The 22,171-nt window shown below is 32.4% G+C and overlaps 2 protein-coding genes across 6 annotated transcripts in view; one reads left to right on the top strand and one right to left on the bottom strand.

Moving 5' to 3' along the window:
- Window positions 1–5,451, bottom strand: part of mus101 (mutagen-sensitive 101) — a 28,170-nt gene extending 22,719 nt beyond the window's left edge. Inside the window, exons 1-5 of one of the 2 annotated variants that reach the window (XM_023165358.2) lie at window positions 5,165–5,451; window positions 4,971–5,113; window positions 4,655–4,895; window positions 3,394–3,662; window positions 2,405–2,697 (exon numbers count right to left, since the gene is read on the bottom strand). In XM_023165358.2, the coding sequence (XP_023021126.2) occupies window positions 2,405–2,697; window positions 3,394–3,662; window positions 4,655–4,895; window positions 4,971–5,113; window positions 5,165–5,251 (1,033 nt within the window). In that variant the 5' untranslated portion in view covers window positions 5,252–5,451. Of the gene's footprint in view, window positions 1–2,404; window positions 2,698–3,393; window positions 3,663–4,654; window positions 4,899–4,970; window positions 5,114–5,164 lie in introns of both variants that reach the window. The other variant, XM_023165349.2, reaches the window with a different exon arrangement.
- Window positions 5,452–6,698: 1,247 nt separating this feature from the next.
- The window catches only part of na (sodium leak channel non-selective protein na), a 30,673-nt gene continuing 15,200 nt past the window's right edge, over window positions 6,699–22,171 (top strand). The window contains exons 1-11 of one of the 4 annotated variants that reach the window (XM_074172780.1): window positions 6,699–7,012; window positions 7,070–7,217; window positions 7,941–8,126; window positions 10,293–10,516; window positions 10,571–10,702; window positions 10,801–10,949; window positions 13,153–13,400; window positions 19,770–20,486; window positions 20,551–20,757; window positions 20,828–21,033; window positions 21,214–21,339. In XM_074172780.1, coding sequence (XP_074028881.1) covers window positions 7,113–7,217; window positions 7,941–8,126; window positions 10,293–10,516; window positions 10,571–10,702; window positions 10,801–10,949; window positions 13,153–13,400; window positions 19,770–20,486; window positions 20,551–20,757; window positions 20,828–21,033; window positions 21,214–21,339 — 2,300 coding nt within the window. In that variant the 5' untranslated portion in view covers window positions 6,699–7,012; window positions 7,070–7,112. Of the gene's footprint in view, window positions 7,013–7,065; window positions 7,218–7,940; window positions 8,127–10,292; window positions 10,517–10,570; window positions 10,703–10,800; window positions 10,950–13,152; window positions 13,401–19,769; window positions 20,487–20,550; window positions 20,758–20,827; window positions 21,034–21,213; window positions 21,340–22,171 lie in introns of those variants that run through there. The other 3 variants (XM_023165323.2, XM_023165315.2, XM_023165328.2) reach the window with 3 other exon arrangements.

Here is a 22,171-nt window from a genome sequence, read left to right as displayed (position 1 = left end):
AGTAATTTTAAGCTAAATCTTGGAAAATCTGCTACTCATTTAAAATTCAAATGTTATTTCAATTTTTATACTAAAATGCATCTATCGTACATGTTATGTATGAAAATATCCAATATATAAGTTCAGACATATTTTATTTATTCATTGATTAGATACGAAACTCCCAGGCAGAACATATGTTAGGAAGTTAGCATAAATGTATATATAATAATGAATAACAATTTTCTGATACGAAAATATAAACATTTAAGTAATTATAATTTGATGACTATCATTGAACTAGAAAACTTTTTTTGATATTCTTAGAAAACATATGAACTGTTTTAGATTAGAAACAACATATTTTTTTTTTGTTTATATGTATCACATCAAGATGGAAATTATTTTGTATTATGAGCAAATTAGAATTTTTTTAAAGAATTTTAAGAAAACTACATTTTGTAAAAAATATCATAGAACTGGCCGATATGTGATGAAAATCCATTATAATGTATTCATAAAACACACTTCAATGTGAGATTTCCACTTGAAAGTTTACAAAACCACAACACATGTTTTATCTCTATTGTTTTCAATGAATAAATGAACGATAAAGGTAAAACTCCACTGTTGGATAGATCCAGAGTATACAAGTTGACTTGTGTTCATGTCCAAAATTTTGTATTGGGCAAACCGGAAGAACTCTTTCCAAAGGAATAAAAGAGCACAGAAGTAGTTTTTTGATGGAAAACCCAACATTTGCGAACCAAGGGGCATAGAGGGGCACCTTTTGGCAACCTTTTGGAATGTTAAGAAATCAATAGATATAAAAATTCGGGATTATTGCTCAATGATCCTTTTCATTGAATTCAGTTTGCAATGAGGAAATGGGTAACTAGGATTGAACTTAAAAGTAGGTAAAATGATGGCTCAGGTAAAAATTGTATTCATTATTCTCCAGTTTTATGAGTTGTTCCTAGAAATGTGAATAGTTTAAGTAATGAATTTATCATGTAGAAATTTGTCAGGTAGTAATAGTCATAATGATTGTTCACTGCCTTCTTCAGTCGGGGCTAAAGATTAGACAAATTGAGACCTTTGCAGAGACCAGAGACGAGACCTGGGGAGTCAGCAGATTGAGACCCCGGCGCCGGTATAAAAATCCACGGGATTGGGATTTGAACTTTAGGTCAAAATTTGAAAATGATTGATTAAAATTTCTTTCGAGTTTATTAAAGCACAAATCAATACAAAATAGTTAATTTGAAATTTGATTCATTTTATGTATATTATAAAGCTGTTGGTTGGTTTATAAATGAGGTAGATAATTCCTAATAAATAATAATATTTATTATTTAAATTTATAAATATTTTCAATTTTAATTTAAATCAGCACTAATCGGTGCATAATATTCTTGGTAAACTTGTCTCTAGCTAGCACAAATAGTTTAGACGGTTTTCCCACACATGGGCATGCATCTAGTTGCCCATGAGAAAAAAATGTACTTTCCAAATCTACACCACAAATGGTGTAGTTTCAAAATTACGTCCATCGGATGCGGGATCGCAAATTTTAGTTGCCCCAAATGACTTCATTTGAGAGTAAGAATGAAATTCGCGTATCTTGCGCATAAGTAATTTCGAATCATCTGAATCGCCAACAAGAAGCGATAATAAAGGTTCCGGCGGAGTGGGTAGAGATGACAGCACAACTTTTCCTGATGCGCAGCACATGCTGGGTGTTTCATTCTGAAATTTCAATGATTGACAATATTGACATACTTCATTCATTGAATCGATAGCAATTTTTGAATCCGCAGAGTAATAATTAATGTCTGGTGCATATTTAAAAGCAAGGCGAACAAATGATACACATGTTAATGAGCGGCCGGTACCCTGTCTCTGTCGTTCTTGTACTCGTGTTGTAGCTATGTTTTGTTCACATGCTGCTCTTGTTCTCGCTATAGTCTGCCGTAGACGCTCGTTTGTGCTTTTAACATAACGCCATCTATTGGATACTTACTCAATCCAGTCAACTTGTACCGCCATCTATTAAATACTCACTCAATTCAGTAAAATTACACTGTCATCTGTTAGAATCTTATCGAACTAAAAGATAATTATGACTCTTTGTCAGATAATGAATAAATAATTTGCAATAAAATAATATTGTGATTATTAATTGAGATATAAACTATCCTACCTTTCAATATACATAAAACTGCACAGAGTGCAAAATTTTATTGAAATCAGTTCAGTAGTTTAGGAGTCCATTGCGGACAAACAACATGACACATAATTTATATATATATATATATATATATATATATATATATATATATATATATATATATATATATATATATATATATAAATCAAAAAATCAAGAAAGATGATATAATATGTATTGAATTTGAAAAATTACCTTTTCTCTTAACACTTGGGACTTTATCATTTCCAGGTGAAAATGGTGAGGCAAGTGTTTCTTCTACCCAAGCTCTTTGGGACATATTCGGACCTCCAATGGCGCTCAAAACGGAGAACTCTGGATTGACAGGTTCATCAGATTTTGTGGGAGTTGATGTAACTTTCTGTATTTGATACTGGTTATGAGGAAGGGCGTAACCTTTTGCCACACTATCTGTTACCCAAGACAAATTCACACATTTTATATGGGGATATTGACGAGCTGCTTTATATTTTTCGCTGATTGTTAATCTGAAACAATATTAATGATAAATATTAAAACCATTGAATGAAAGATGATCGACTTTATCGAAACAAATAATACTTGTAAGAAAGATGAAAACACTTTTATTTAATTGTAATAAACTCAATTTGCATTGGAGCATGTAAATTAACAATTAGTGTTTAGAAAATGCTCACGTCTTCAGTAAAAATATTTAAATCATCCACAGACATTTTTTTCAAGGAGAAAAAAATTAGTTCCCTCAATACATATTGAATTACACAGAAGTAACCCCTTCTTTCTCAATTTGTAGTCCAAATATTTGCAGTGAATAATGAAACATAAACCACGGAAACGCTACACAAAAAATAATAAGTAAGATTTTTGGCATAACTACTCAAACGGTAGCCACTTGGTTATTGAGTTCCACTTATGAAACAAAAGCTATTGAAATATGAATTTGAACCCCACTCGAGTATTACAAGACATGCTTTGAACAAATGTGGCATGATAGGTGACATTCTCACATAAGATGTTCTGTCTTTGCAATATTCTATTAGGTAGTGCCTGTAGAGTTCTAGCTTTTCTAAAGCCTTGTCTTCCATTCGGTATTAATTCAAATTTGTTGCAAAAGCAATAACTTTGTTCAGAAAGTTGGCAAAAGGTGTAACCTTTGCTATTTTGAGACGAAATATTTTCTATTGTAAATATGGCAACATACTTACCCTTCACCACAGCATATCAAGATATCTGTATTTGTCAGATTCAGCTTTCCAGAGAATATTCCGCCGTTTTTCTTAATAAGCATCTCTATTTTTTGTCTCTCAGCAGCTTTTGTTAAACCAGTCGAACAAATTGTCAAATTTTGAAAAGGAAGACAAGTATGTTTCTTGAATTGGTCATCATCAGCATGAGCATTGACAGACTGACTGACTTTCCACACATCATCAATCCAAGAAGGACACATCAACTTGACACCAGCCTCAGCAGCTGCCTTAAAAATAAAATTATTGTCTTTTTCAAGTATTAAAAAAACAATTCATAAAAAAATTGTATAAGAGATTGTTTTCATTATATATGAGATTTGAAATTGGTATTGATGAAATGAGTTATAAATTCTTTTCAAAAAATTGTTCTATATCATATAAAAAAGTAAAAATGTCTTTTGATAAGGTTGCTCTTGGACCGAGCAAAATTACTTTAAAAAATGAAAAATACATATTACCTTTATCAATAATCATTAATTAATGTATATAAGGTAATAAGTTCTCTCATAAAAACTTTGAAAAGCAATAAAATGAAGGGTGTGAAAATGAAATGGGTCCAATTACCACCATAATTTTAAATATATTTTCTCTGATAGCATTATCAAGATTTGTTAACGCTCGTTCTTTGTGAGACGTAACAATTACTTCTCATGAAGAATGAGCAAGGACGTAACAGTTAGGTCTCACAAAGAATTAACATAAATAGCATAACAAAATTAACATTATCATCTTTTACAGATGATACTGTAATTTATTATTGTTCTACAGAATTGAAATAATATATATGTAAATCAAAATTCAATTCTGATATTTCCTCATAATATCGTGCTCCACCTATTATCTGTAGCATGTGTTTTGAAAAGTTAATTCAAGAAAGAAAAATGTTGCCTCAATTTTCACATATACGAAGCCAAAAAAAAACACTGGTTAAAATAAATTAAGGCATATGTGATATTAAATAGTATACTTTTCTATAATTGACCTGTTTTTCTTATTATCTCAGTTTACCACAATCATCTCAACATAAAACAAAAATTAGGTAAGCTTCAAACTTATAATCTCTCGTGGCTTCAAATGAATCAAAATTTCACAAGCACAAGCTCTTCAAATTGGTTGAGGCTGACCAAAGCAAATGCGGTAAAGAAAGACATACCTGGCTTCACTTTTTCAACTAAGATTGAATATTTTAGTAACGAAAAAATATCCATGAGCCACTTACTAAATATTTCTCAGACTTAGCACTTCCAGTAACCAAATGTGTATTTTTTGCTACCAAGGTATCCACATAGCATCCGCCCATTAACTCTACCTTTGTCTTTATTTCCATTTTGATATTCTTAGACAAATGGGAACTTGTAACTATACAATCATACATGGCCACATTGTAAATTGGCCAAGGAAAGTTGGGAATTGATTTACCTTCCATCAAGCATACACTCACTGCCCATGGCCCCAAAATTCTGCTACAAATAAGGTAGATCGGTCAAATGTGTTTATATATTTCACTCAGATACAAGCATTTAAAATATACTTACGCACACTTGGTAGTTTTTAGTTCTTCGAAACACTTTCCTACAAATTCATCAAAAACTACAAAATCCGTCTTATTCAATGTTGAAAAATCGAATTCAGATTCTTTCATCCAATCCACATTAGTTGAAATATTTTGTTTACAAGCCTAAAAGTAAAAAATGGGGATATGGGATCAAATTTGCAAATATTATTCTACCTCAAATGCCTGTTGCATTATTTCTGAAGCTTCACTTTCGTCAGTTAACTTTTCTTGCAATACAAATATGATTCTAATATTTTCCATTATAGTATTTTAAGCACCTCAAACATAAACTAAATTAAATATGATAAACAATTTTTTTTCACAACAAAAAATTAAAAACAAGACGAAATAAAAAAAAACACTCTGTAAGTAATTGAAAGACTTGCAATCAAAATTTACATTCCATATCTTTTATGGTTAAAAAATAAATATCTAGAAGAAAACGGTATCACATCAAAAAATGTCAGTATGACTTTTGAAAAAATCAGTAATACCAATACCACAATCGTTCTACCAGAATACCTAACTGAACCAGCAATAAAACAGATGTAGTCCGCGAACTAGAGACATACAATATAGATAATATTGTGAATCAAACGATGAGTCCACCGATTTATTTGATGGATTCATGTCCATTCAACACGTTAGGGCGAGTTACATGGTACCGGCTATCAGGAAACGTGCTATATCTTCAGGAGCCCGAGAAGAATAAACAACCACTTCAATTTATTCTAGATACCAGGGAATAAACTTATATAACTGATAATTTCCAACTAGAGTGACCATGTTCCAATACAAGCACTTTTCACACACCAGAACAGCAATACTCTTTCCGACGCGCGTTTCACCACCCGAGTTATTATTACTATCATCATTAGGATATAAATGTATACTGAAGTATGTGAAACGAGCTGTAAGAAGATTATTGCAGTTCTAGTATGTAGGAGCGCTGTTTATGTTGTATAATGACCGTTATGAATGAAAAAGGAGATCCCTGTGGTTTTCCCAAATCAGAGGCGTTTTCTGGCGCTCCGCTCATGTATTCAAAACGTATTCGTCTGTGATTCAAATACATTCATTCTGGCGTTGAAAAGATGACGTCACATCAACTATAATTTGAAACCTCAGAGTAACAAAAGACAGTTACTCTGAGTTTGAAACGTATTCATCATGATTCAAAACAAGCGACAAGCGTGAGGTTCGTTTTGAAACGGAATTTGTCATTACGTTACGTCATTACAGTTACGTCGTTATAGTTTATAAAGTGCTGAAAACTTTTCATCAAATACGTTGTATCGATGTACAAAATAATGCTGGGAAATTATTACTTGCACAAATCCGATTATAATTGAGTTAGAGAAAATTATAAAGTTTGTTTTTATTTTTGAATTTGACTTCTGACACAAATTGATTCATGCTTTTTGGGCGAATTTTATTATTAATGACGTAACTACGAATCGTTTTTGAATACATGGTCGAATACGATTAAACGCCAGAAACCACCTCAGACTATTCCTGTTCTAGTAGTTTCTTTGTTATCTATCCTTTAGTTTTGCAGCGTTGTCTTGTGAAAATAGTGGTCTTGAGTAGAATAATCTGAGCCACTGGGGATAATACCTAACAGATGTGGCTAATAATTTAAAGAAGAAGAGTTGGTAACAAATAACGGCGCCAATAATTTTTTAAACTTGATGTTGCAATTTTGAAACTACCTACATTGCATGTTTTATATTTTTAGTCCGTTGTAATATTTATAAATCTGAAATATTCAAAATTGAAATTCAATTTCCTGTTCAAATCGAAGGTGATAACCTGAGTGTTCCGTATTGTACCCCAGAATATTACCCTCAACCCTCATACATTATTGATCAGTCTGGTCCATTTGCGCAGCTTCTCCATATCCGCCGACATTGATACAGAAAATCTGTGAATTTGGAATACTCCAAAAAGAAATCTTTAAAATGAACTCAATATTATATAATACAACCTCATCATCTTTCAGTCGAAAAAATCAAAAATAGTGTACGTTTTTACATTCATCAGTTAATTCAGACCAATTGATTTTACAATTCTAGGTAGAATTTCACGAAAATTTATACCGGAAAAAATCAAGAATATCAAGATGATGCTGGGTCGTAAGCAAAGTCTGAAGGGAGAACCTGTTTTGGCAGACTATGGTCCCGATGAAGCTTTCAATGAAAGTGCTGATATAGAGTGGGTGAACAAGGTATTTTCAATTTGGTCACTATAGCCAGTTAATTTATCTGTTATTAAAATCCTAATTTTCGTTATTCATTCCACTGTATGTAAAAAATATGAATGATGGAAACTTTCGAAATAAGTAAAGAAACAAAATTTTGAATAGTGACATTCAATCAAATTCATACATTACATAATGATATATTGAAATACCTGACATTTGGAAGACACAAATCATTTCTACAATTTTAGAATAGCTGAGGTCAAAGTAAAGTTGTAAAGGAAGTATTTTACCCATAGTGTGAAATATAAGGAAATTGTCCAAAAATTTTAATGAATGATTGTCTTTCAAATTATCTGAAATTAACTGATGAGGATAAGTTGAAAGCAAATGTTTTCAGTTGAAACCTTGTGTTTAGTTTGAGAATGAAAGCACTTTCATATAAGTAGAATTTGATATCAATACCTTACTCTATCTTGTTTTACATTGTGTAGTTTTTCACAAGAATAACACATGTTTAATTTTTGTATAAATCCTTTCCTGTGAATAAAGAAAGAACAGTAATTTCCATTAAACATTTCTACTGATTTATATTATTCATTGCCTTTTTTCAGAAACTGGTCATCCAAGTGAATTTTTATGACTTGATTGATAATTTGTATAAAATTAACAGACATTTCAACGGAATTCATTTTGTCATTTACACTGACATAACAATTTTTTATATTTCCATATTGCTGACTCTGAAAGAGATGGGTTAGAAGAGTGATGAGAACCTGTGCCCTATTGAGCCTTGCTTCTGTAAGCTGCAATACCCCAAAAACATTCGAGAAATTTCATTTTATGCAAACTACCACTTTTTCTGTGGATGCCGTTGTTACATTTCTTTTCACTTCTGAAATGATAGCCAAAATGCACATAAGAGGAATACTGAAGGTGAGGCAACAAAGTTTATTATCACCTTATATGAATATGACAATAATTTCTGATTTATTGGTATTTTTCAAGATGTTTTATACTTTGTCTCCAAGATAAGGAGGGAAAATTAAAAAACTGTGAAAATTTCAGAGTCAGGTAAATTAAGAAAAAGTTGACAGTTTTGGAGCTGATTTAAATGACGTTTTCAAATTTAGAAAATTCAAATTTTGTTTCTAGATATATTTGAAAAGATTCGAAATTTGCCAATTTTGTTCTAACGTTTAACTGACGTTATTTGAAAATATATTGAAAAACAAAAAGCACTTTTTCATTACCACTTTTCAAACTGTATAGATTTTTAATCCAACATTCTGTCTCTGGGAAACCATTATAAATTTAAATTTTTTATTACTACTCGAAAAAAGTAATACCCAATAAAAATTAGCCTGTTTAGTGACAATTTCACTGACTTGTTTCACTGTTTCACTTGTTCACTGAATTGTTTATTTGGTAAATTTTTAAACTTTATTCAAAAAAAGGTTCAAAAGGGTAACATTTTCCTAATTTGATTGACTTTGCTGGCCCTCCATTTCTTTGATACATTGTATATGCTTTCTAGGAAACTACAACTTCTAATAACAAAAAAAATGAGGTGAAGTATTTCTATAATTAAAAGATCATCATCTATAGATGAATTTTATAGGTTTTGTTTCTTATCAGATTGTAAATTCTTTCAGGTCTTAGTAATATTCAAGTGGTATTGCATGAGTCCCTTTTAGACCCTATTCTATTGCATCAATGTTGTCTACAATCAAAGTCTATAAACAAATTTGTTCTCCTTGTTGTGGACATAACCCATGATTCATTTACATATGGTGAGATTGGCAAGAAATCAAAAAATAGTTTTCTCAGTACAGAATAGAATATAATTTACAGCAAAAAGTCTCAGTCACAAAAGTTTCTTGATGCTAAAAGAAGCATTGTTGATTTTTTCATTTCAAGTAGAATAAGAGTTTTAACTTTACTTGAGTACTGTCTGCATTTCAACTATTATTACATGATAAAACATTGTAATACAAACTATTGTATGTTTTGATAATAATAATAATGATCTTTATTGAAATAGGAAACCTAATATACATATCTATGAGTGTAATAATAACACTAGCACAATGAAATATAAAAAAAAGTATGTAAAAATTTTTAAATTAAAACAATTTGAGATTCAAACTAGCATGTAGCCAGACAATGAACATTACATATAAAGGTTTCAGTATCATATGTTGAATAACATTTAAATACATAATGAAATATAGGTACATATATACATTAAATTATTATTTAAACAGTGATATTTGGTTTCATTACAGAAAGTACCCTAGTGAACAATTAAAAACAATAGATGATAGCCAATAATGTCCCAAATAATTCCACTTAACTATGCAATTTGTATTCTATTACTTTTTTCTTTAATTGCTCTTTCAAAATCATCCGAAATGGATTTTTTTTTTCTTCCGGTAATTCATTAACTCGTGGAAGCCCTTGAAAAATAACGAATTCATGGTACTTCCGAATGCCGGTCTGTTTATATGTATATTATTGGAATTTCTTGTATTATAATTATGAATGTTTTTATTGAATTTGATGGAATCTTCAAAATATTCTGGTGCCATTCCATTTTCAATTTTGTATACTAGTCATTGTAAAATAGTAGAGTCTGTTCTCAACTGATAACCAATTCAAACAATCAAGCATACTTTTTATGAGAGTACGGTGATTTGTTTTCAAGATTACGCAATTATGCAATAAACTGTGTTGATTTAATCCAGTGAGACTATATCATGGTCATATCATTTCAAAAAACGCACAAAAAAATATATTCTTGAACACTGCTTTTACTCTACAGACGAGTTTCTTGTCACAACAAAGCAACTGAGTCATACACTCAACACATCGCTTCTCTGAAATGTTCCATTCTGTTTGTAACAATTTCAAAATATCATATGTTTTATTGTTTAATTTTATTAATTGTATACTTTATATTGTATCTATTTATATATTGACATGCCATAAATGTATTTATATATGTAACGTGGTGAAAAATATATCATATCATATCATATCCTATTACTCATTTCAATGTAATAAGATAGCACATTCCTTATGATGATTTTGTATTTATAGGGAGATCGCCCATATCTGAAAGACCACTGGTGCCAGTTCGATGCCAGTATGGTGTTTTTCTTGTGGATATCGGTAATTCTACAAGTTTTTGAAATGCTAGGCATCGTTCCAAGATACAGCTATCTATCTATCCTGAGAGCTCCTAGACCACTAATAATGATACGATTTTTAAGAGTATTTCTCAAGTTTTCAATGCCAAAGTCTAGAATAAACCAAATATTCAAGTAAGTTAAGAGAATGCCAGTGATGAATGTTTGATTAACCAAGTAACTTTTCAGGCGATCCAGCCAACAAATATACAATGTGACGTTATTTTTCCTATTTTTCATGTCACTCTATGGATTACTGGGAGTTCAGTTTTTCGGAGAACTGAAAAACCATTGTGTAACTGAAGGTACTCCTTCACCCAGGTGAGAATATAAACTTTAATGATGCATCAGTAAACTACTCTTCAAAGTTTGTGTTACAAGTATACAACACCGTCCAATATCTGATTTGATTTTTTCAGGCATGTTACAATCAACAGTCTTGCAATACCAGATACTTTCTGTTCTCTAGATCCATCCTCAGGTTATCAGTGTCCAAAAGGGATGAAATGTATGAAAATGGAAGGGGTGTCTAGATATATTATTGGATTCAATGGTTTTGATGAATTTGGTAACTGTCTTTAATTAAACATAAAAATTATATCAAGAAAAAATCTCAAACACACATGATTATGATATTAAAAAACTATTTGAGTAATTTCATAAGTAATATTATTTATTGTAGCTTCATAATTAATCTATGTTTTCAGGAAATAGAGAACTTGAACAAAAATTGAATCAGTCTGAGACAGAAAAAAATAAACTACTGTTTCTGTTCATATTTTATAAATAAATATTTCCATAAGGTATACTTAGTATTTCAAAGGTAATGGCCATAAACGTTTATATGTAGAAAAGCAGAGTGATATAGTGAAATACATGTGAGTTCCTTATAAAGAATATGAATATGAATATCTTCAAATATATTTTGGTTTTTATAGTTGAGGATAAAAGAGTTGATAAATACTTTTTATTATCGAGCAGCAAAATTCACTGAAAATCATTTTATTGAATGTCATGATATAAGGAAATAAGTTTTACACATAAACCGAGCAAAAACAGAAAAAGAGTCTCAATATGTCATGATAAACTATTACAATTTTGAAAATACAGGGTATTTAAAATATTCATGGTATTAGGTTGTTTCAAAAGTTATGTCGGTATTTATGAGTTTACTTTAGACTGTTACATCTCAGTGAATCTCAATTCATCTCAATTCAATCAAAATAAGCGCTGTTTGATTCAGTTAGCATGAAACTTTATGGTCTCGGGATTCGATGGTGAGAAAGTTATCGAAGTGTTTGAAAGGATGGTAGTCGGTTGGCGAAATTCTGGCGAGTATGGTATATGGGGTAAAACTTCGACGCTTAATTCGTTTGATTTTCGGACGATGATTTGTGAAACGTACAGACGTTGTTGCCGAGGAGCAAGATCGGACCTTTTCTGTTGACCAGTGCCGGCTGCCGACGCAATTTTTTGTACATTTCGTCGATTTCTCACAATAGGACTCTGCTGTGACGGTTTGGTCTAGTTGCAGAAAGTTGTGAAAGTGAATCACACCAGCCGTAAACCATCAAAAACCACATGAGAGCTGACGTCCAGTTCTTCCGCCATCTCACGCATTGTTTGTGATGGAACAGTCTCATCTTCGAGACTGAAATTTCTGGACTGAAGTTTCGAAAACCAACGTCATTGAAACTAACATTGCCAAATGCCTGCTTAATTTTTCAGGCTGTTTCGGAAGTGCTTCGGTTCAATTCGTATTCATAGAGAAAAATTGACCAAAAATCGCTTAGCGACATCATAGAAAATTAAAATATGAACAGCAACTATGTATAGAGTACAAATTCTCCATCGATCAGAATATACCACGACGGTATACAAAAACCCATGAATTCAAAACGGACAAAACTGAAACAACCTAATACTTATGAAAGGGAATATATGTTCAGTATTTTCAATTTTGACAATTTTTTCCTGTAAACCTGTATCAAAGATATTTTCCGGATTTGTTGGTCATAGTCTTTACACAGTTTTCTTGCCTGACGTTTCGTCTACAACTGCGGTAGATTAATCAATAGTGAGGCAATGGACACAGTATTCTATTTGTGCTCACAGTACATACTGCAGGGTAGCTTTCTTTCCGGTTGACTTGATTAGCCCGATCCATGTTTTGTTGACTGTGACTAACCAGTCTTTATTTACGTTAATCCCTTCTTTCTTTTCATCAAAATTATTTGTGTCTTTGAATATCGTTTTATGAAAACTTGCAAGTAGCTTTGACCCACTCATCTCCAGTTAACCAATTAACTGGTTTAGATCCAATAATTTTTTCAAGAAGGGGTAGTTGGGTAACAGGATCAATTGAAAAAAACACAAAGACATGAAGCAAACGGATCGTTTGTTTCATATCTGATCTTTTTAAAATAGTTATGTTCGATGGAGAAACTTCTTTTTGAGCCCTGATGAATAGTTTAATTAAATTCGAATAATTGGTAAGAACACATTTTTTTTTTAAGAAAAATTGATTATGTTACCCAACTAACATTCTTTTATCTACAAACCTGTTCATATACTTTTGAGAGTCAAACAGAAATTGAATTCACCTCTGATAGACTCTATTTCTTGGAAAAAAAATATAATATAGTTGTTCAAAATTTTCTGAAAATATAACATTGGACCTACACAGTAAACTCAACATTTTATAGAAAAACATATTTGATTTTACCAAATTTGTCAAACTTTGTGAGGAACATAAAGTTCTCATTTTTCAGTAACCAGTTTCTTCACGGTATATCAAGCAGCCTCTCAAGAAGGATGGGTCTTCATAATGTACAGAGCAATTGACTCGCTTCCAGGCTGGCGAGCTGTCTTGTATTTTAGCACCATGATCTTTTTTTTAGCTTGGCTAGTGAAGAACGTCTTCATAGCTGTTATCACTGAAACATTTAATGAAATACGAGTTCAGTTTCAACAGATGTGGGGTATTAGAGGCCATATTCAAAACAGCTCAGCTTCTCAAGTATGTAGTTTTTATGTTTGAAAAAATGTCATCTTATTTTGATCAAGCAATTGACCAGTCAGTTGATGATTGACTTGAAATTTGATATATCAACTGTATTTTATTTATCGAAATTTTCTTCTCGAGAAATTTTATATAAATTTCAACTCATGTGAGATTATATAAAAACAACAGTTGAATTAATAAGAGAAATCATCACTAACATTGTGATTTCATTGTCTTCATATCCAGATAAATAAGTACAATTTAGACATAAACATTATTTATGTCGCAGGTGGGTCAAGTTACAATTGTTGTACTCAAGGGTTTCTCATGGGGCCACTACTGTTTCTTATTTATATTATTAGAAGAAACATAGATGCTTCATTATTTATCAGTCTTTCAATGCAAACTTTTGTTTGGGGAAGTCAAAATATAAAAAGATATTACATATTCTATTGAGGACATCAATTTTGGTGTGGACATACAAATATTGAAAATGGAAAATAATAAATCTATCAGTAAAGCTAATAAACAGTTCAACGGCAGTAGATCAACTATTATTGCTATCACTTTTTTTACATGTTTAGAAGGATGAATTCTTTACTCACTTTGAATGTTCTTAAAATTGTTATCTTTTGCATTATCCAATGGGCCTATGAAAAAAATTATACAAAACACTTTTTTATTTTTCTAAAAAGAACAGATTCTAATAGATATGGCTTCATTAAGTGAACTCAATATACAATTGAATAAAAGCAATAAAACAAAACCAGTTTACATAATGAAATATTTATTACTTGATTGGAATAGAAATTAATGAAAATGGTATGTAGAAAATAATCGATTCAGTAAAAAAGTGCACTTTTCTATGTCAATTTTTTTTTACTTCGTTTTAAAACAAAATATCTTTTTACATTTGCTTATTGATTATTGCATTGAATGATTCTGTTATAAAATATACTAATGAAAGATTGTCTGCATATCTTGCAGAATAATGTGATTAGGCGAGTTAGTTTGTAATTTCGGATTTAAATGTATTATTATTATATTTAAATATTAGAAAACGAATCTTAAGAAAACACTTTCTCGCACCAGATCAAAAATAGTATCATTCCTCGCGCGTTTTACCAACTAAGCTAGCATCAATAGGGAACAATAAAAAGTGTTTTCTTTAGATTTATTTCCAATAGCCTATTTCATTCCAAACAAGAAATGTCTCTTGGGTTTTTTGCTCAAAATAAACCAGTTCGCAGCAAAAAATTATTTTACGAACAACTACAGAGATACATCGTCATAAATGTGAAAATACGAAACTAATCTATCTAGTAGGTCGCTATTAGCGATAGTGACAATTAAATTGGTATGACGCTGTCAATTTGTGAATTTTCGAAAATGAATTAATACTAATTGTGTGTTGTTGTTCTGTTCTTAATTTGTTACTTTAATAATTCACTTGTTATTAAAATGGCATACACAAATGAAGAAATGGCTGATATGCAATACATTTACGGTCTGTCGCAGGGGAATGGGTTAGAAGCTTCTAGAAGATATGCTGAAATGTATCCTCAACGGCAGCATCCTTCATAGAATATTAATAATAATATTTATTTTTTTGAGTCGCTAAGAACATTTACATTTTATGGACCAGTCAGTTAATAAAATACAAACTACACACAATAATACAAACTACAATTAAATATAACAATTTCAAGTTACAAGAAAATACATTTATCAGTTGCTATTTTAGTAAAATCGTCAATACTATAAAGACAATGCTCAGTCAGTATGTTTTTCAATTTGTACTTAAATATTTTAAACGATAAGTTGCGAAAATGGATGGGTAGGGCATTGAAAAGGTAAGTGTCCACTTTTTGCGTCTTTTGCAACCTCAATTGTGGTTTTATTAGATTGTTCTTTGACCTGGTGTCATGGGCGTGAACATCAGAATGAGCTGAATACTCATTAATATGTTTCCTGACATATAGTAATTTTTCATATACAATGACGGCATATAAAGTCATGATCTTCAGAGCTGGGAATATTACTTTACAGCTCGAGTCCCAATTTGCTTTGACAATTTTTCGTACAGGAGATTTTTGTAACATAAATACTCTCATTAAATGTGATTGAGCTGAGTTTCCCCAGGCTAATATACCATAGCGAAGAAGAGAATGAAACAGAGAAAAGTAGGTGGTAAGAGCAGCATATTGATTGACTACTTCTCGAATTTTTTTTATTGCAAATACACATTTAGCAAGTTTGTTACAGAGAGTACTTATGTGTTCAGACCAGTTTAAGTGACTATCGATTAGAATACCAAGAAATTTGGTGGAAGTATAATTACAGCTGTTGTTTAAGGCTCTCGAATCAAAATTAAGAGTTACAGTTTTTGTTTCATTCAGTAAGAGATCATTCGCAGAGAACCATGTTTTGGCTTGATTCATAATTGCCTCGAGGGCAATTTCGGGATCCTCCCGTCTATCAATACTTGCACTGATTGTAGTATCGTCAGCAAAGATAACTGTTGCTGTATTATGGTAGGTAATAGAAGACGTCATATCGTTGATATAAATTAGGAAGAGTAATGGTCCCAAAACTGACCCTTGAGGTACACCCCTCATTTTTTCAAGGGGATTACTTCTTACATTATTACATTCAACAGTCTGAGTTCTGTTGCATAAGTAAGAGGAGAATAGATCAAGCGTGTTTCCCCGAACACCATAATAATTGAGTTTACTCAATAAAGTTGAGTGATCAACACAATCAAATGCTGCTGATAAGTCAGTCAATAATCCTATACAATGTTGATTGTTTTCAAAGCAATTTTCAATAAATTTGGTTAAAGAAAGAATAGCATCAGAAGTTGAAACACCTTTTCTGAATCCAAACTGTTGAGGTATTATTGTATTAAACATATTAAGATAACTGTTTAGGTTACTATAGATTGCTATTTCAAAGATCTTTGAAAACGAAGGTAGTATTGATATTTGTCTGAAATTTATTGGTTGAGATGGATCTCCTTTCTTATAAATAGGGATGATTTTAGCTTTTTTTAGTTTAGTAGGAAAGTTACCTTGTGATATACAGCAGTTTATTATATCAGCCAGGGGATCAATAATCCATAATACACATTTTTTTATAATAAAAATATTTATACCATCAAGATCTTCAGTTTTTTTATTTTTAAGACCGTTTATTATTACTCTCACATCATCTGGAGTGACTGGTTTAATGAATAGAGACTGTGCAGAATTAAGTTTCATATTAGAGAGTAAAGTTTCAGAGTCAATCGGGGATTTAGGTATTTTCTGAATCATTCTGTCAGCATTTTCTACAAAAAAAGAGTTTAACCTGTCTACAGATATGTCATTGGGATAAACCTTTTTTTGGGTACTGCCAGCTTCACGATTTATAACTTGCCATACAGCTTTGTTATAATTATTTGATTCATCCAAGAATTTTTGATTATGAGCTTGTTTAGCTGATATTAATGGAAGATTATACACTCTTTTATACTCATTGTAAGCTTGTTTATTATTATCAGATGGATATTTTTACAGTAAGAGTGCAGAAAGAGCAATCTGTTTTTTGCAGCAGTCACTTCAGCTGTAACCCATTTTTTAGAAATATTTTTACGTTTTTTATTTGGACCGATGAAGCAAATATTATAGTAATATAAAAATGTTTCATAAAACGCGAATATTTGCTCGACTTCATCAACGATTACGAGAATATGGTTCATTCGACAAAAGAACGCAGGTTTGTGGAACACCACAGTTTGAGGAAGCAGTACTTAATTTGATTGAAGAACAACCTACTACCAGTACTAGAAAGATTGCTTTCCAGCGAAATGTTGATCAAATGATGGTATTTCGAATTTTAAAGGAACAACTCGTATACCCTTATCATCTGCAACGAGTACAGGCACTGTTACCGCGAGGCTTTCCGAACCGTCTTGAATTTTGCAATTGGATGCTGGAAATGATTAGAAGAAATTGTGACTTTCTGAAGACGATAGATTTCACAGACGAATGTAGTCTTTCTCGAGACAAGATTATTCATTTTCATAATTACCTTATATGGGCTGATGAAAACCCTCACGCTATTGTCGAAACTAACCATCAAGAACAGGTTTCTCTTAACGTGTGGCTCGGAGTTATTGCGGATGATTTAATTGGGCCTCATTTTCTACCGCTTCGATTGAATGGTGAGGCATACGTTCAATTTTTAAGAGAAGTGCATCCAGTACTGCTGATGGAAGTTCCTTTGGGCGTCAGAAGGGATATGTTTTTTATGCATGATGGGGCTCCCGCCCATTTTAGTCAAGTAGCACGTCAGCAATCAACTGAAACATATGCAAATCAGTGGATAGGTCGAGGAGGACCACAGAACTGGCCCGCTCGATCCCCGGATCTCAATCCTCTCGATTTCTCTATTTGGGGCCATTTAGAGCATTTGGTTGCGCACTTCTGTGCGATGTAGAGGACTTAAGAAACCGCATCATCGATGCGTGCAAGGTAATCAGAGAGACTCCAGGAATATTTGAGCGAATACGTGGCTCACTGCGCCAACGTCTAGACGCATGCGTAATGTCTGAAGGTAGACATATTGAACATTTCTACATGTTATGTGTTTTGTTATTAATAAATTAGTTTTGCAGGTACTAACTACAAAATAACAATAAATCCAGTTCGCATTTATGATGATGTATCTCTGTAGTTGTTCGTAAAATAATTTTTTGCTGCGAACTGGTTTATTTTGGGTAAAAAACCCAAGAGAATTTTTTTGTTTAGAATGAAACAGGCTATCGGAAATAAATTTTTAAATGGTAAATAAACAATAAGACAAAAAGTTACACTGGAAATAAATTTTATGGGTTGCGTTTTCCACCCCTTACAACCATGTGGTAAACCAAATGAATTACTGGCTAAGTGTCTTTTTGGTAGTACAAGACATCAGGTTAATTTCAATATTGTAACTTTTTCAGTGCTTGTGAAAAAAATTGTTATACAAATTTTATGTACCCCCTTTAAGGGGCTGTATCTTAGCAAGGGATGCTCCAATGAAGTTTCTTTATATGAAAGATCCAATCTTTTTTTTGATGAGGAATCACCTCCTTAAATGTTTTACAGTTATTCAGTTACACCCTCTGTATGATGTCGTTGAGCGATTTTTGGCCAATTTCTCTCTACGAATTCAAATTGAACCAGAGCGCTGCCGAAACAGCCCGAAAAATTAACAAGATATTTGACGATGATAGGTGTTAATGAATGCACTGTTCAACGTTGGTTTGCGAAATTCTTTTCCAGAGATTTTAGCCTCGAAAATGAGGCCTGAAGTGGTTGGCCTACAGTAATCCAACAAGAGGATTTGAGGATCCTGATAGAGACTGACCCATCACAAAAGGTCCGTGGGATGGCGAAAGAACTGAGCGTCAGCTTCCATGCGGTTTTTGATATTTAAAACATATTGGAAAGGTCAAAAAGTGGGTGCCCCACGATTTGAACTATCAACAGAAATTGTAATGTTTCGAGGTCTGTCCGTCTTTGCTTTTGGACAATCCAAACCATTCTTTCTTGGATGTGTGATGAAAAGAGGATCCTCTATAACAACAGGAGTTGTTCAGGATAGTGGAGGGACACCGATGAGACCATGGTAAATGTATGGTGGTCAGCTGCTGCTGTGATTCACTATAACTTTCTGCAACTGGGATAAACCATCACAGCAGTGCTATTGTGAGGAAATCGATTAAATGTACCGAAAATTGCGTCAACAGCAGCCGGCACTTGTCAACAGAAGAGGTACAATTCTGCTCAAAAACACCCGCCCGCACGTTTCACAAATCACCTTTCGAAAATTAAATGAATTGGGCTTCGAAGTTCTGCCTCACCCACCATACTCTCTCTCTCGCCAACCAATTACCATCTTTTCATCTTCAATAACTTTCTCACTGGTAGAACCTTCGCCAATCAGGACCAAGCAAAAATGGCCTTCGCCGACTTCATCAAATCCTGAGCACATCATTTTTTATGCTGATGGAATTAATTGAATTCTGTTATGTTGGGAAAAAGTGCACTGATTCAAAAGACGCCTATTTCGATTGAATTGAATAAGTATCCACTGAGATATTACAGTTCAAAATAATCTCATAAAAACTTTCAGAACAACCTAATACAAAGAATCCATGGCTAAAAATCCTCTTGTATTAATATATAGAGTCTCAGTGTGTTCGCAATGCTCCAGCAGATATTGTTCGTCTTAATTTAAATGTATATTTGAAATACGCCTGTTTTTGTAGTTACTTTTCTAAATGACTTTTTTGATATATTTTCATAATGCACAACTGAAATTTTAGTAACATTTTCTGGAGTTCTCTTATACTTCCAGATTTTGATTGGTGATGACAGAGGCTGGAAACTTGTCACTGTTGATGAAAACAAGCATGGAGGTCTAGCTCCTGAATTCTGCCACACTATCCTGAGATCTCCTCATTTCAGACTGATTGTGATGTGCGTTATTTTGGCTAATGGTATAGTAGCAGCGACTATGCGATTTGAACATGATGGAAGACCCCGACATGTATTTTACGAAAATTATTACTATCTAGAGCTTGGATTCACTGCACTCCTTAATTTGGAAACGATTTTCAAAATATGGTGTTTGAGTTGGCGTGGTTATTGGAAACATTCGATACATAAATTTGAGTTGCTGCTTGCAGTAGGTACTACCATCCACGTCATACCGGTTTTCTACATGACTGGCTTTACCTACTTCCAAGTTTTGAGGGTAGTAAGGTTGATCAAAGCATCCCCTCTACTTGAAGATTTTGTTTATAAAATATTTGGACCAGGCAAAAAATTGGGAAGTCTGATAATTTTTACTATGTGCTTGTTGATTATATCGTCGAGTATTTCCATGCAGTTGTTTTGCTTTTTGGATTTTGCAAAATTCGAAACTTTTGTAGAGGCATTTATGTCCATGTTCCAAATTTTAACGCAGGAAGCTTGGGTGGAGGTTATGGACGAAACTATGTTGAGAACACGGTCAATGTTGGCTCCCTTGGTTGCTGTTTATTTTATATTGTACCATTTGTTTGTCACATTGGTAAGTATGAGATCTAGGAGAGAGCTGATTGAATCTGTTTCAATTTGAAATGTTTTGTTTTCAGATTGTATTGAGTTTGTTCGTCGCAGTTATTTTGGACAATCTAGAACTGGATGAAGATATAAAAAAACTAAAGCAACTAAAATATAGAGAACAAAGTGCAGAGATAAAAGAAACCTTACCGTTCCGGCTTCGAATATTTGAAAAATTCCCTGACAGCCCTTTAATGGTAACTTTACACAAAGTACCATCGGATTTCAATCTCCCAAAAGTAGGTGCTGTTTCTTCTTTTTAAAAATTTGAATAAGTTACCAATAATCTTTCATTTCTTGAATTTCCAGGTGAGGGAAAGTTTCATGCGCCAATTTGTTAGTGAGACAGAAGATGATGAGAATTCAGAGGGTGGAATCAAGAAGATTAGTGAAGAGGTTTTTGATTCTAAAATCATTTACAGAAAACAAAAGCCTCTCAAAATTTTGAACAATCTACCGAAAGTAAGAGTTGTAAATCTAAAACTGAAGAAAACTGCTGTGGCACATATTATTAAGTAAGTTTCCTCTGTCGAATGATTTGTCTCTAAATGAAATTGTAATTCTAACCTGAATCAAAATGTATCATTTTTAAACAATACAACAGCATTCAGAGCATAACAAACAATGTTAGTGGAATTTTTATTATTTTCATGAATCATATTAATGAAATATTTTGCATTCATTTTTTTTTTCAGTGACTCCAACAATCAAAGACTAATGCTTGGCGACTCATCGATAATTCCTGTTCCTGGGACTAAAGGAACCCTCAAACCTCAAGGAACGGTTAATAGTATGAAACAGTTACGTATTGACCATAAGAAGTGAGTTACACTAATTGGCAACTAAATTTCAATGCAAATTTTTTTTGGCATGCAAAATTTAGTTTATAAGCACACATGTATTAGTCAACTGGGCTGTCTCTCATCAGGAGTTGGGAGTGGAAAGAAGGCTAGCTAGATTATTATAGGTGGCACATGGTAACAATTTGAGAGAATTGATGATTTCATGCAATGATATATATCAGAATCGTAATTGTTTTTATATTATTTGTTCATAAGTCTTATTATTTCCTGGAACAAGCGAATTGATTTGAATAATAATTTTTCTAATCTCTAGGAATATTTGCATGACTCAATTTTTCTGCCACTGTATACCTTGAATGGAGAAGTAGTACTAAATTGATAGTATATATTTATGAGATTCATAAGATAGATTAGCGGAAACATAGTGACAAGTCAGTTATGACGATAACTATCAAATTCATAGAAAATACAATACAATGAGTACAATACAATATACAAGCCGTTATTTTTAGCCTATTCCACTATTTCTATTTTGGAATCAGTAAGAACTACAAGGTCGGTTGAAATGAACAACTAGAATAATTTCTGTGTCACTATTTTTCGGGTTTGAAGGCTGCGAATTTTTGGAATCTCTTCGTGACGTTTCGCTGGCGTGAGTGGCTACCTTCTTCAGAGATTTATACATCCTGGGTTAACATCTGATGAGTCATCAGATATTAACTCGATGACTCATCCTATCCAAGACTAATTGGATATTAACTCAGGATGTATAAATCTCTGAAGAAGCTAGCCACTCGCGCCAGCGAAATATTCCCCAAAAACTAGAATTGTCGAATTTTTGGCTCAATCA

This window comes from Leptinotarsa decemlineata, unplaced genomic scaffold (genome assembly GCF_025532065.1).
Source record: "Leptinotarsa decemlineata unplaced genomic scaffold, Ldec_3_MD MMD2_tig00000199_RagTag_RagTag, whole genome shotgun sequence".
Lineage (NCBI taxonomy): Eukaryota > Metazoa > Arthropoda > Insecta > Coleoptera > Chrysomelidae > Leptinotarsa > Leptinotarsa decemlineata.
This window is presented reverse-complemented; position numbering and strand designations above follow the sequence as displayed.